Source organism: Eretmochelys imbricata, chromosome 1, assembly GCF_965152235.1.
Source record: "Eretmochelys imbricata isolate rEreImb1 chromosome 1, rEreImb1.hap1, whole genome shotgun sequence".
NCBI classification, from domain to species: Eukaryota; Metazoa; Chordata; order Testudines; family Cheloniidae; genus Eretmochelys; species Eretmochelys imbricata.
Genome location: NC_135572.1, coordinates 265,535,368 through 265,551,089, shown reverse-complemented (window position 1 = coordinate 265,551,089; position 15,722 = coordinate 265,535,368). Strand labels below are relative to the sequence as shown.

At 48.3% G+C, this 15,722-nt stretch overlaps 1 protein-coding gene across 1 annotated transcript; it reads right to left on the bottom strand.

Annotated features, from left to right (window-relative positions):
* Positions 1-2,201: 2,201 nt before the first annotated feature.
* NOL12 (nucleolar protein 12) lies at positions 2,202-7,341 on the bottom strand. The gene is made up of 6 exons (XM_077807577.1): positions 7,209-7,341; positions 6,531-6,636; positions 6,002-6,050; positions 5,268-5,410; positions 3,892-3,983; positions 2,202-2,940 (listed from the first exon to the last, which is right to left on the bottom strand). Exons 1-6 carry the CDS (start codon positions 7,280-7,282, stop codon positions 2,769-2,771), a joined length of 636 nt encoding a protein of 211 aa, XP_077663703.1. The 5' UTR covers positions 7,283-7,341; the 3' UTR covers positions 2,202-2,768.
* Between the last annotated feature and the right edge of the window lie 8,381 nt (positions 7,342-15,722).

Below are 15,722 nucleotides of genomic sequence, written 5' to 3'. Positions count from 1 at the left end.
TTTATCAGTGACAATTTTATGTTTCCTTCCAGGTCACTGATAAAAATATTAAAAGGTATAGGGCCAAAAACTGATTCTTAGAGAACACCACTAGAAACACACCTGCTTGATGAGGATTCCTCATTTACAATTCCATTTTGAGACCTATCAGTTAGGCAGCCTTTAATCCATTTAATGTGTGCCCTGTTTATCTTGTTCTAGTTTTTACAGAAGTGCCATTAGTTATTCTCCAACGTTATTACCTGCACTGCAATAGGTTTTATCACCTAGTGTTTTACAACTACACTTCTGTCTTTAGACTGCCTCTGGGACTGGCAGCTCCTCGTTATTTATTTGTACTAGAGAGGCATCTAGAAGCCCTTATTGAGATCAGGGCTCCAGTGTGGCAGACACCGTACAAACCCAGTGCAAACAATCCCCACTCTAAAGCGTGTTTACAATCTAAACAGACAAGCCAGACAATGGGTGAGAGGAAAGGAAGGATTATCATCCTCTTTTTACCCATGGGGAAGTGAGACAGAGGTTAAGTGTCTCGTCAGTCACCCAGGGAGTCTGTGACTGAGCTAGAATTAAGCTCACTCTGCATGATTCCTAGACCAGACCTTTAACCATAAAGCCACACTTCTGCTCTCCCACTCCTGTGTGTTCCATATAGCACACGAATGGAACACACCTGCCCCTTTATTTAACTTACCTTGTCTCCATCAGACTACAATTCTGTTGTGAAGAGGAGAAAACTGTAACAACTCAAGTGCTTCTTCCCCACACAGGCTTTTTATGCAGATCAGAACTCTTCCAGCACAGGATCACCTAGTGAGGTTTCATAGATCCTGCCACAGAGAGGTTAATTGTCTAGCATGGCAGCTAGAAAACAAATGGTGACACTACCCCCACATTTAGCCCTTTTCTCCTTCTCTCTGGCAGAATTTTTTCAGGGGTGGAATGGGGAAGAAATGATTTGGTACATTAAAGTCACCACACAGAACTTATCTTAAGGGTGATAGTCATTTCAATGCCCCTAGAGGGCTTGCAGAACTAGAATCATGGTGCTATTTTCTTGGAGGGATGGATAAGAACTTTGGGTGAAGAGCAGATCAGGGGCAGAGAGAACATTTTGACCTGGCAAAATGATCTTTCTGGGCAGCTCCCTCCCCTTTTAAACTTCTTTTAGTGGGTGCTCTCCAAATTCCATAATCAGGGGTCACCAACTCCTATAGACATAGGCTGGGCCTATGCTACAAAGTTTGCCAGCTTAGCTATGTTGCTTAGGGGTGTGAAAAAATGGCACATCCCTGACCAACAGAGCTATGCCAGCAACCCCCCCCATATACACATATCTTAGAATCCTTCAGTCGTACAGTTTAGGTCATCTAGAGAGGTGGTTTAACTACACGGTAACTTAGATGTTTGCAGCTATATGCGGAGTCTCCACTAGGGGGCTTTGTTGATACAGCCATACAGGGAAGCCCTTGCAGCATAAACTAGCCCAGTGGTTCTCAAACTTTTGTACTGGTGACCCCTTTCACATAGGAAGCCTCTGAGTGCGACCCCCCCTTACAAATTAAAAATATATTTATATTTAATATATTTATATATATATATATATATATATATATATATATATATATATATATATATATTTAGTATATTTAACACCATTATAAATGCTGGAGGCAAAGTGGGATTTGGAGTAGAGGCTGACAGCTCACGACCCCCCCATGTAGGAACCTTGTGACCCCCTGAAGGGTCCCAACCCCCAGTTTGAGAACCCCTGGACTAGCCAAAAATCTTCTAGTCAAGCCATGGGAGAACAAACAGTTCCCTTCTGGCACAAACATTCAAGAGGTCAGAGGTCGACCACTGCAAAGGCCTGGGGAGATCTCTGCCATCACCATGGGCACAACAGCACAGCTGGGCCAGTGCACTGGATTTCTTACTCTTCTAAACTGTCACACTATCAGATGTAATATAGCAACCTTATGAAAACCTTCAGTGACCAGTGGAGCAATTCACTCCTGCCATGCCTATCTCAGTACTCCCACTAAAACATCTCCAGATGCGTTCCCCTCCCTGAGGAGCTAGGTGCTGGAGAATTCAAGGCCTTCCTCATCCCTCAACAGGACCCATCCCTTTCCTCCCAGCTGGAACTGGGCTTAGTCTACTATCTATTCCACCTGCAATAAAGTGCACACACACATTCGCGCTCTTACAAAGTGATATTTATAAAGATTTACACCAGGGAAGTTACCAATCTCCCCGGTTACCTGTATACAGGCATGTGGCTTTGTATAAAGAACACAAGACACTCAAAGTGGTGCCAGCTTTCTTGAGCAAGGAGGGATGCACAGTCAATGCAGCAGAGCATGGGTGGAAGTGGAGCCCTCCCTCCTCTTGTAAACCCTCTGGATGTCATTCACTCCAAACCCAACTCTTCCATTTCTGTCAGGGAAGACACTAGCTTTCCTCTGCTCCCACGGGAAGAGGAAATTCCAGGCAATGGGGGACCTATGCAGAAAAGGCAGGTCCAGGCTTGATTCTCAGCCCCCCAACAGAGACTGTAACAGACATGCAATTACAGTGAAAAATGATTGGCCCAGCATTTACTGGCCCCAACCAGGAGAAGAAATAGATGGGCTTGGCTGTACAGCTTGTCGAACAAGAATCCAAACAAGGTCCCATCCACAACAAACTGGGCATTCACATCAGGCAGAGATTGTTGCCAAATGCAGAGCCTGGCCCTGCAGATAATTTCCACTTCAGTTTGTCTATTAGTCTTGGTTGCACCCTCTTTTGCCAGTCAGTTTCCGGCGCTGGGACTTGCTGGTTCGTCCAGCACTAGGTTTCTGGGTTTTCTTGTGTTGGTCCTGACCACGTCTGAGCTGCTTTCCCTTGGGCTTCTTCCGGCTGCGTGCGTGCAGCGAGGCAGTGAGTGAAGAGATCCTGTAGAGGAAAGAGAGAGAGAAAGTCTGCGGCTTGGTCTACACTACAGACTTATGTTGATATAACTAACTCCCTGTGCAGACAGCACTATGTTGATGGGAGAGCTTCTCCCGTTGTTAACGCTACCACCTGTGAGGGAGGTGGATTAAGCTCTCCCATTGGCATAGGTAGCATCTTCTCTAAGCACTACAGTGTAGACAAGCCCTGAGACCTAGCTGGGATGGAGGGGTGCCTAAACAGAAGGGATTACAGCCTCTGCCACAAAGGCAGTTTGCCTGCTTGTGGTGATGCATGGCACCGTGCTATTAATATTTGTATTGCACTAGCACCTAGGAGCCCCAATCATGGATCAGGACCCCATTATGCTCGGCCTGTACAAACAGAACAAGAAGATGACCCCTGTGCCAAAGAACTTGCAGTCTAAGTATGCTGAGTAAAGTTTTAATCTCTTTGAAAATGGAGCATAGCCAGACACTTTAGCGTTAAATACCGCCCTGTAAGGCCACCAAAGCAGCTTTGAATCTTGGACACTAGAAAATGTTGAGAATGCCACAGTTTTAAGCTTTAAAGTCACCTGATTGGCAAACCATCTCCTTTTGCAAATCTGTTGAGGAGGGGGTGGGACTCCACCCAGACTGCACCAATACCCTTCTGCTGCTACCAACAGGGATTAACATTACTGAACACTCGTTACCCATCGGTGCAAAACACCCCTCAAACCCAGCTTTGGAGCACCATGGCCCATCTATGCTGGTGTTCTGCAGGTGCCCTCTGCTGGTAGCTGATGAGCATGGCATCAGCTTAACAAAACACCACAGCAAGCCCAGGATGGACATCAAAACCCTATGTTGTCTCCCCACATGAATACTCCAGATATCTAAGTTAGAGGGTGGTAGAATGCTCTACAATCGTTGGGGGTGGGAGGAGAGAGTCAAGTAGTTTTATACCCACCTCTGGGACAGGAAGGGATCTCCAGACTTCTTGGGCAACGTACTTGTGAATCCACTCGACGTCTCCTTTTCTTCTAATCCACTACCTCCTCCCTAACAAAACATGACATGTCAGTCTGAGCAGCATTAGGTGGTTCCACAGCTTTCTCATTCTGACAACAATTTTGTGAAAGAAAGATCCTCCCATAGACCACCTGTTTCTCCAACTCTTCAAATCCTCCACTGCCTGGTTCCCAATGTCTCAGTAAACCATAAGGAAGGGCTCCACAGACCAATAGGGGACCACTATTCTGTTCCATTCCAAGACCCAACCTGTAATTAAGGTCTAAAGGGACACAGAATTGAGTTTCATGATGAATCAGAGGGTTTCATTTTTGAAAGACATCAGGGTGGATTTCTGGATGGGCAGATGTCCCTGGGGATCTGTAGGATTCCCTCTACCACACAGGGAACCTTTTGTGTCTATGTTACTAGTTCAAATCCATAGGCTCACAGTGATCACAAGAAGAACGAGGAGTACTTGTGGCACCTTAGAGACTAACAAATTTATTTGAGCATAAGCTTTCGTGGGCTAAAACCCACTTCATTGGATGCATGCAGTGGAAAATACAGTAGGAAGATATATATACACAGAGAATGTCAAAAAATGGGTGTTGCCATACCAACTGTAACGAGACTAATCAATTAAGGTTGGCTATTATCAGCAGAAGAAAAAAAAAACTTGTGTAGTGATAATCAGGATGGCCCATTTCCAACAGTTGACAAGAAGGTATGAGTAACAACAGGGAAAAAACAAGGCGTTTCCAACCAATTACTGCCTGAAGGCCCTTGGGAAATGAGTTTGAGGTCTCAGTTCAGTTCTGGGGTTTCCATACACCAAAAAGCCACCACACCTGGAACTAACTGGATTCCTCATTTGCAGTCTCAGCAGAGAGACCAAGTGGGTCACGGAGACAAATTCCCTCTCACCATAGAGATGATCTCTTCAAGACAGGACTCAAGCCAAGTGGTCAGGCCATGTAGGAAAGTCTGTACACTTGCCAATCATATCATACCTGCTCTGGGGATACAGCAGCCACCAGGGCTATCAATTCACCACCTTTCACCAACACTAAGTTTCTATGGAATATGAGAACTTAATTTTGGGTGTGAAGCTGCCTTTCAGGAAAGTTTACCGCCCACTCAAGAACCAACAATGCCAACTGACCAAGAGTGTAAAAGTTGCTAGTCTCCTTTCCCATCCTTCCTCCTATTGGGGGCCCCAGTAGATTCAAAGGACTGTCATATTTAGGGAATGTTGGTCCCATCCAACCAGCTTTGGAGATTTTTGAGGCTGAGACAATGGGCACTGGACAGAGACACAGCAGAGAGTCATACCCCAGAAGAGCTGAGTCCTAGCTGGCATGCTCCTGAGAGGTCCAGGTCACTGACGGTAGTCACTGTTACAGTGTGGTTTGGGTGATCAATGCTCACAGATTCTGTTCGGGATGTCACCAAATGTTCCAACTCATCAGCCTCATCTGCAGAGTCAACAAAACACACCATGCAGGAAAGGTGTGAACAACACAAACACAAAGCAAATGGGCTTCCCAGGCCAAACTCACCCTGACCAGTTCCTGCTCTATATGGGACTGAGAAGCCGGCACTCTGAAGCCACAGAGGCAGAGAGTGGAGTCAATAAGAACAAACATTCTCTCCCTCTATACAGGGGATCTCACATTTTGGCAAAGCCTTACAGATCACCTCCCAATTGCTGCTTTCTATACCTCTCACCCCCACCATATACAGTCTCTGCCTGGAAAGATGGTGGCTGAGGGATTCCTCTCTATAGCCCATCAACACTGCTTCTCAGTCAGACAGGGGGCAATAAAATCATCGCTGGGCTAAGTGGGCTGCCTCTGCTTCACTCCCAACTCATACCACACCAATGAAGGAGAGATTGGACACGTGTCTCCTAACAGCAGGGGATAAAACTTTAAGGCATCAGGTTGGCCCTCAGTTAAAAACCCCTCCTTGTAGCTTCAGCACCCAGACATTTTGGGGTTTTTTCCACATCAACTGAGTTGTTGGTCATTATAGGGTACAGATCCACCACAGCAGACAACACTCACCTAGGGCCTCTTCTCTCTCTGTCAGCATTTTCAGGTACTCCTTGTGCCGCTAAAAAGGAAACCAGTCAAGTCCAGTCTTACCAGCTGTCACCCATGGCACAATCTCCAAACCCTTGCCCAAAGCATGCCCCCCCCCCCCTTCCTCCACAACTGGGCTGCAAAATAAATTTCGAGTGTCAAGTTGTCCTGCATATACAGCACTGGCTAGCGTCAGTGTGAGAAGAGGTGGTGTAATCTTCTTCCATACACAGCTGTGCCAGTGCACATCAATTCTACCCTACTAATGCATCCCATTATTATAGTCCTGGAGCTACCATGCAGCTCTGCTGCTCCATCCAAATGCTGCAGAACCTCCAGCTATTCCATTCCTTCTTCCCCTCTCAGCACCCTGTCTTACCAATCCACCTTACCCATGCCCTGAAACACTCCAGCTATTCCACAACTACTGTATGGCCCCTTGCCACAACATACTGCCATGAACTAAACACCTCTAACCAGCGAACCACATAGATCACCTAGGGGAAAGTACCTCCTCTTTCATCTTCCTTTGCTCCTCTTTCAATTTTCGCTTGATCTCCTCCACGGCCACTTTCCGCCTCTCCACTTTCCGCTTGTGGAACCCAGTCAGGAACTCCCTGCAGAGCACACGGGGCAGGTTACAGCCATCCTGCACAGAAGAGAAGCCCTGACCCTTGCAGAAGCCCCTCCCGCCCCCAGAGAGAGGGGTGGCGAATGAGAGGAAGAAAACCAGCAATCTGGCGTGGCCTGCAGCTCTCCACAGAGTAGAGGAGGAGGAGGACCAGCATAGAGCGTTCCCAAAGCTGAGGCCCACAGCGCACCTTTTTCCTACCAGTTCAAGAGGCCCTCCTCACTCAGCATTCAAAGAAAGGCACAGGGAGAGAAGAAACATCCCTATTGTGGGTGTGTGTCTGCTTCCCACGTGGTGGGAGGCACCTCTGCAAGGGGTGCAGTCCAGCTACTCCCCCCCACCCCACCCCACCCACCCACACTTGGGGAGTGGGGAGGCACCTCTGGAGGAAGTGGGGGTCCAGCTGCCTTTTCCCCTGACACGCACACGTGAGGAGGCGACTCTGATGCTGCCCCTCTCACACACGTGGGGACGGCCGGCGGCGCCTCTGCCGTCGGACCCCCGTGACACCGGGCAGCTGCGGCCCATGCAGCCCGGCTCGGAGCCCCGCTCACTCACCGCCGACTGTCCTCATCGAAGATCACCGCCCGCCGGAGCCTCGCGCCGCTACCCCCCTTCTTCTTGCGGCCCATCCCGGCCCGGCCCGGCCCGGCAGCGCTGCTCCTTCCGGGAAACAGCCGCCCGCCGGGCTCCTCCCAGCGCAGCCGGGACAAGCTGCGCCCGGCCCCTTCCGCTCAGCGGCTCGCCCGCTGCGTCTGCGCACCGCCCCCAGCAGATCGGCTCGGTTGCTCCGCTGGCCGGGGAGGGGAGCGTTACAGCCTGAGCTGGCAGGCCGGGGGTGAAGGGATGATCCTTCCCTACGCCCCATCCGGGAAGGATTCGGGCTGGGGCGTGGGAGAGGCCTTGGCCAGGTGGCTCTCAGCTTCAACAAGTGTGACCGACAGTATGCGCAACGCAAGCCCTAGCTCACTCACCCTTTACACGCTGGCTCAGGTTTGGGCAGGGCTGAGCTCCTCCGGGAGTTTCATACCCGCCTACGCTGTGTCCCTGCTCTCGTGGGGCACATCTCCCCTTTCTCCCACCCCGCAATGCCTGAGGCCATTCCCAGAACAGTCTCTGTACATTAGTAATAACAATAGCTGGAAGTTCCCAATCCTGGGAGCCTAGGTTGGGGCGGAGCTGGAGAGACAGACTTGTGATTTTTGAATGCTTAGGTTGGCTATTCTGTGGGGGTCCTTCTCTGAGGCACTGACACCTTATCTACTAACAACCAAGGGAATACAGTCAGAATGAATTCACAGCCTTGCTGCCTCTCCTCTAGTTTCCTGATCTGAACTTTATTCTTCTTCAGTTTGCAGCTTTTCTGTACCCACCTCCTGTCAATTACCTGTTCTCTTCTTAGTAGGTCAAATTCTGCCCTCAGTTACAACCATATAACCCCACTGAATAAAATGGCACTGGGTGTACATGAGGGATGAAAGTGGCCCTTTATCTCTGTTCTTTTAACTCACCAAAGGTGTTGCCACTGGGGACTGAGGGCATGTTCTTTACTAGCCTGGAGATGTTCCCCTCAATGTAGTTGTTGGACTAATGCACTGCAGGGCACTAAGAGTGTGAATGCATTTGTCTAGCAACTGCACATAAGGGAGTATATCTGGACTAGCTCCAATATCTTCCCCTCTCTATCGTATTTATTTAGGCCTAGTCTAAAAGACACGGTTACTAAGCTACCTTGCATTGACTGCCTGTGGAATGTCTCCACTTATTTGGCGCCCACTTACATTAGTGCCTCTCTACGCCAATTTAGTAACACCACCTTCCCAAGCAGTGTAGAGTCAGTTGACGTAAGTAGGTCAACACAGTGTCAGTGTAGACACTGCATTCTTTACATTGACTGGCTTTTGGGAGCCATTCTACAATGCCCCACACTGACAATACAATCGATACAAGCACTCCTGGTGAGGACACACACCACCGACACAAGGAGCTAAGTGTGCACACACAAGTGATTTAATAACTGGGGGGGCTGTATACTGACGTAAGTTAGGTTGAGATAATTTTGTAGTGTAGACATGGCCTTATCTAGCTTATACAGTGCTCATCACCATACTATCAGAGCTCCTGGAAGTAGCGCATCCACTCTTCCCTCTCATAGCTCGGGAGTGGTGTGCCCACTCTTTACAGAAGGACACAACTTACAAAATGGTTACTTACCATAACGGTTATTGTTTGAGATGATTTGCCTGCAGGGGTCCCACTTGTAGGTGAAATGCAGGCTCCTTGCATGCACAAGCATATGACTTTCTGGAGGGCCCATACTGTCATTCCCTTCTACTGTTTCAAAAATCTATCACAAAACTGAAATACTAGAGAAGAATGTGGATCACTACAGTTACTGTGGTAAATAACTTTTTCTTCAGGCATTGCCTATGTGGATTCTCTTGCAGGCAACTGGTAGAGGGCATTAGGAAATGGTAGGTGTTATTAAGTTAATACCTGTACAGTGCTTTAAACATTTCCATTGCTTATTTTTGTTATTTTATTTCCACTGTACTGCTGAGTTGAGCTGGTGGGAAAAGTTCCAAATTTGCCAATTCAAAATATTTTGCAGAGATGGTGCAATTTCACTGAAGTTCCCATGGAACCTTGCCTGTCAGTTGTTTTCCTCCCACTTTGCCTGTCTGGCTCCTCAGTAGCCCACCTGATGAGCTGCTGGGAACTCCAGGCTTCCAGGGTCCTCTGCTCTGGGCAGCACTTAAAGGACATTGCTCCAGAGATGGGGCTCCATTCCTTTTCATGGAGAATTTTGAAATTTGGAATTAAACCACATTTTGAAATATTAACATCCTCCATGAAACAGAATTACCTTTCTCCACGCAGCTCTAATGCTGAGTGAACCTCTCTACAGTACCCAAGTGGAGAAGGGATAACATTTCTTCCTTTGGCACTATCTTATGCTAGGGATCCCTGAAAGGGATGTGGAAGAGGGATACAGGCAGCATGGAGTGAAATTGGGTAAAGTTTCCCTTTGAAATGATTTTTAAGAACAATTGATCTGAGGTAATACTACTCCATGCAACAAGGAAATAAGAAAGACAGTTGCCAAAGGAGCAGGAGGAGGGGAACAGGTCCACAGAGAAGGCTGGTCCAAGATTCTTGACTGGACTGTCAGATATAAGACCTTGCAGCAGATGACATGGTCATCCAGTTAGCAGTTGCAGATGCTGATCTCTGTGAAAATGTGTCTATCTCATAAGTAACTCTCTGGACTTGTGCAAAGGCCTTTTGTTAGTGTGTTACCTGTGTAACCATGGAGACTGAAATCTAAACTAAGGAGTTCACTTCTTTGCAGATGGAGGATGACCGTTCTAGAGACCTCAGCATTGCTCTTGAATCTTTAATAGAGAATGCAGGGAATCATTAGTTTTGTTGCTAAACAGAGTAGGCCTGTTGGAATTATTAATAATATTTGAAATTATTAATGTTGATATGGGAAATCACCAAACACTAATTTAACCATTAATTCAAATTTAATCATTAAAGCCAAATGGTACTTATACAATTGCTCTAAACATGCCTAAAAAGCCTAACTAATACACAATTTACTACATCCAAACAGTAACAAAACATTTAGACGCATTTGATCAAGATACTTACAACTGGGCTAAACCCAGGGGTACTGAGACTCATATCAGTCAGCTCCAACGTGGTCAGGCAGGTATTAGCAATGAACCCCTTAAGAGTTTATTTTTTATACCTTTTAACAAACAAGTGATGTCCCTGCCAATTACTGACTTCAGCTAAAAAACAATTGGAGACAGTTCACCCTTCTTTCCACTCTTAATCCAGATAAGATTTACAATCTCCTTTCTTCCCAAGGCCTTTCCTCCCCTCCTTCTTGGTGTGGAACAGCCTTCCCATTGCACCTGGGTTCACATAGGCTTTAACACTGGTGTGTGGGATGGGGAAGAGCCATGTCGGCTCACTGTAAGACAGATTCTCTATGTGATTTAAAGCCATCTGCAGTCACCCCTATTGATCAGAGACCTTCTTTTTAGAAAATTTCCCTTATCTTATTAGTTATTCTTTGAAGCAGACATCCTCCCTACTTTATTCTTTTTGGCCTTATAACTCATTATTTCCAAAGCCTTCCTTCTACTTGCTCGTCATGGCCTTTCTTTACAACACATGTATTTTCTTAACCAAACTTAAGCTAACTTTAGTTCTTTAATTTTATACTTATCCTACAGGGGCCCTCAAAAGGGAGGTACTCAATGGTTCTTTGGACCTCTCAAGCAAACCTAAAGACTGGACCAAGGAATATCAACGCATCATCACAGGTATAGCCATTGCTCTAGCTGCTATCACCTGCATCGAAAGCTGCTTAGAAGGCATGTTTTGTCACTTGAGGACCCTCTGCTATCCCTGACTTAGTTTCCTTCTTAACAGCCCCAGGAAGCTGATCCTGGTGAGACAGTTTATCCCAGGTGAGCAGTGGCACTGGAACCGTTTTAATAGTGGGGGTCCTGAAAGCCAGCCCCCTTACCCCTGTCTGCGCCCCTGCCCCCTGAGCTGGGGCTGGGAGCAGGGCCGGGTCTCCGGGAGGGTGGGACCTCCTGGAGGATAACAGCTTGGGGCAGGCACACGGCTGGCAGCCAGGACCCTGGGCACGGGGCCGGGACCCTGGGCGCAGGGCTGGCAGTGGAGCCCCAGGCACGGGGCTGGGAGCCTGCATGTGGGGCTGGGAGCAGAGCTTAGGTGAGGAAGCAGTATTTAGCTAACACTGCCTTGTAGCTGGATATCCTCATCTGGAGGGAGGCTGAGGAGTATGCCTTTTCCCACAGAAGATTTAACCTCTTTGGATTTCTCTCCCTAGGTGTTGAACAAGGAGAATCAGATTATTGTTTTTTTCTTGCGGGTTGGGTGGTTGCATAAGCATTCAAACCTCAGGGAACTTGGTACCTTCAGGCAGCTCTTTTGCAGGAAGGGAAGTTGGTGTGAGCCACAGATCCTTTCGGGGCTCCAGAATGCCTTCATTTACAGGAATAGCTACCCTACTAGGGCCTGTAATATGTGGCACAAAACTGAGACTTTCTCTGCTCAGCTGCCAGCTCCAGGTCTAGCATTTCAGCAGTTCTCCCCATAACTATTTTTATAGTCATTAGGAGAAGTTGCTGGAGGAAACCACAGTGTCATCTGGGGATGAATAGAAGGGATAAGGAGGTCCTGTGGCAGGATACACACGAGTCTTTTCATCCTCCCATTCTTCAGAGCAGAATTGCTGAGGGAGATGCTTTGGAGCTCTCACAGGAAAAGAAAGTGTAACCATCCTGGCCTCTTTTCTGCCTTCTTGGGTGTTCAACCCCTTTCAGGTACAGGCAATGGAACCCACATGCGCCATAAGGCTATGGAGGTGATATGCCAGGAGGAACTGTAGCCAGACAGCCAGCCCCCCCTCTCAGACCAGCATTGCTGGGAACACAAGGGAGCCAAAACAACAGGGCACTTAACATAAATTCCAGCACAGCCTTTGGAGCTGTGAGAAGCACAGGTGTGCTGCTACAATGTGCCTCTGGGAACATATACAACGATTAAGCTCCCAGCAGACAGAGAAGCTGTGACAGACATGGCTCTTAGCCCCTACTAAATAGCGTGATGCACACACCCCAACATCCTAGGTGGGAAAATATTTACCCTAATAAAAGGAATGTCCAGTAGTCGAAACTTATTGTTTCTCTCCCTTGCAAGTGTAAACTACTCTTGCGAGAGCTGGCATCGCCCAGACAGACCAGCCCCAATTTGGCATAAGAAAGGAGAAGGAGAATAAAGGAGTACAGAGGTATAAGTATGGGACCTACAGCACCTTGATTTTTGAGTGCTTTTCACTATCTATCTGCTGGTCAGATAAGTGACAGCCTCCCAAGGCTTCTGCAGCTAAGAGGGTCCCTAAGCCTTGTCCCTTATTCGTCTTTCCGCGGAATTGAGTGACCGATCCTGGCTTGGCACCGCTGGAATCGAGAGATGCAAGGAGGGTAAGAAGCACCCACTCCTGATCTCCTATCTTTAGTGTACACATATTTTGAAATAGAGCTCTATACTTTGTTTTCTTTCTTTGGGATTGTGGCTTCAGTTTTGTAACTTGTTTGCGTGTGGAACATCTCTACATTTAAATAAGTAGGCACTAGCAATTTTGTAACCACATGATTAGAATCTAGTTTAGTAAATTTTGGTAACCATTTGTGCATAAGCCTGACTTGTTTCTCTGGTTTACTGTAAAGCAGCCAACACAATTAAAGAACCTCAGCCATTTTGGCTATAAAGCCTGGCCATTAGGTGAGAGTACTAAGAGCCTAGCGTTGAGTTGTGCCGCCTCCACGGGGCAAACTCTTGGGGCGCATGTCAGTCAATCCTGACTGCCCACTGCGAAGGAGCTCTGAGCTCTAGCAGTTAAAGTCACGGGTGTGGAGAGGCTCTTAGTGCTGCCATTGGGGCACCTGTCAGTCAGTATTGACTGCCCACTGCGAAGGAGCTCTGAGCTCTAGCAGTTAAAGTCACGGGTGTTTAGGACCTTGGGGCATCTGTCAGCCTAGCCCGGGCTGCCCGCTGCGAAGGGACAGTGTGTCCTAGCGGTTAAAGTCACGGATGGTATAAAACGGGCATAGCTGGCACCTCACCAAACATCCTTGGCCATCGGCTAACAGGAACCCAGGAAGCAGGAGGCATCCAAGAGGTAAAAGGAGCCTCACCAAAATGAAGATGCTGGAACTGAGAGATCCAAGGATGGACCTTGGTCCTGTTCCTGACAACAACGAGGTTAACTCTGGGGTGCTCTGGCTCAAAAACCTGCTGCACATGGATAGCATGTCAGGGACAACAGAAAGGGGCAAGTGAAGGCTTCTTTATTTTGTGCTGAGGAAGTAGTAGTAAGGGCCAAGCTGAAGAGAGGTGTGGACCTCCTCAGTGCTGAAAGGTCCCAGGAAGACACAGACGCAACAGTCGATGCAGAGGGTCCTGATGCTGAAGTTGTCAAGGTAGAAGAGGCTGCAGCACTTGGCACTGAGGAGGGATGGGCTGCTCTGTGCCAAGGACATGGCTGACGTATGGCTAGAGTAAAATGGAAAAAGGAATGTGCCTGGGGCTTCTTTACATTTTCGTCTTCACCAGTGAGGGAGAACCCTGATACCATAATGGGAAGCAGTCTGTGAGCCTGCTACAACTGCTGGACACAGAGGTAGAGGTAGTGCTTGTAGAAGGAGCTGATTCCTTATTGCCCATGACACTTGGCTTTGGAGAAGAGGACAGTCGGGTTGATTGGCTCTGAAAGGATGATTTCACAATATCCTTGGCATGGATTCCGGGGGCTTGGAGACTGGGGGTGTGTGTCCTTGCCCATTGGGGAACCACTGATCCTGCATCCTGATTCAGCCATGTGAGACGGAGATCTCAGTGTGGCTTTCTCTAGTATTTCTGCCCTTGAGGATGTTGCCTTTATGATTCTCTGTAAAAGATGTAATTGAGGCAGGTAACTAGGGCTTGACAGTCTGAGTACTAAAGGATTTACAAATTGGGCCCCAGCCAGGACATGCTCTTTTCCTTAATGGAAGAGGGATCTCATGTGGTCATCTGTGATGGACGTTAAACTACCGAACAAAAGACAGGGTTGAAGTCAGTTGCCTTGGCTTAGACCATTGAAAGGGTGTGCACGTCAGCACTGGGAACGCTTGATGGAGGCTAAGGAGGATGCTAAGTGCCCAGTGGATCAGGAATCTAACACAGACTCTATCTCTAACTCTATTTAAAACGAGCAGCTGCTTACAGAAAAAGAGCAAATTCTCCCGTGGGGAGAAGCGAGGATCAAAAGGGAAGCGGCATGCCCTGTCAGTGCCGACTCGGTGCCTACAGTGGTTTGAAGGAACAGGGTGGTTGTTGGATCAGCACCTCCTTTTATGCTCTCAGGGGCATGGGGGCGGGGGGCATGAGGAACGGGCAGGGTGCACACACAGCCCCAGCAGACACGGCCCTCCGGAACGTGCTGCGCGCATGTGCCCCAGCAGGGGCGCCAGAACAATTTGTAGAGTGGGGGGTTGCTGAGAGCCATTGAACCAAACTGTAAACCCTGGATAGGATGGAAAGCACTTCAAGCCCGGGGGTGCGGCAGACACAGCACCTCCCACCCCTAGTTCTAGCACCTAAGCCCAAGGCACCTCTACAGTGGGGACCTGCAGGGCAATCACCCCAAGAGCTCCATTCCCCTCAGCACTTGCTTTCCCGACCCAAAGCCCCATTGGCTGAAATCTTCTGTCACTCTCGCCTCTACTCCAGTCAGCTTCCTCAGGCTGGGGGTGGGGCTAAAGGCCAACTGCCAAACCTCAACTGCCACAGAACCTTGTGGAACCTTTTGACTTCAAGATTCCAGGTTCCTGATTGGAGCCTCTCCCTCCCAATCAGGTTCAGGCAGGGGTGGGACTTTCTCACAATCTCCCTGCCTCCAGCTCAGTCTGAAGGTCACTTTCTACTGTGGTGTTTAAAAGCGGCTGCTGGTGTGCAGGGCCCCAGATGTGTATAACATGGTATCTTATGACCCACTCTGGCAGTCAAGTCCCGCATCCCTCTCTTCTGTCCCCACAGAGATCGGGTCACATGAACTAGTTGTCTCCCCCTCACTCACAGCTGCAGATCAGGTCACACGTTCTTACTGCTTCTCTTCCATATGACAAATCTCCAGACTTCCTTTAAAGGAGCGGCAGTTTAGTCCATGTTGGTGGGAGCAGGACACAGGCTGTTCTGTTAGTTACAGGGTGGGTGCTGTGGTTGTTTTCAGCCATGTCAGTGTGCCTCAAGACACAAGCTGCAGGACCCCCTGAAATATCCAATCACTATGTAGACAGTGTGGTCTAGTGGTAACAGCAAGGGAGTGGGCATTAGGACTCCCACCATTGCCACTGACTTGTTGTGTGACCTCAGGCAAGCCACTTAATTTCCTCATCTGTACTTTACAGGGAGCTTGCGAGGCTTCAGGAATGCTTATAAAGTTTGCTTTGAGATCTTCTGATGAACCCTGGCACATTATTA

Coding starts and splice junctions, on each gene's coding strand:
- NOL12 (XM_077807577.1), bottom strand. CDS start 7,282: ATGGGCCGCAAGAAGAAGGGGGGTAGCGGCGCGAGGCTCCGGCGGGCG. Junction 5,411..6,001: donor AGAGAGAGAAGAGGCCCTAG/GTGAGTGTTGTC, acceptor TTGACTCTGCAG/ATGAGGCTGATGAGTTGGAA. Junction 2,941..3,891: donor GATCCCTTCCTGTCCCAGAG/GTGGGTATAAAA, acceptor TTTCCTCTACAG/GATCTCTTCACTCACTGCCT.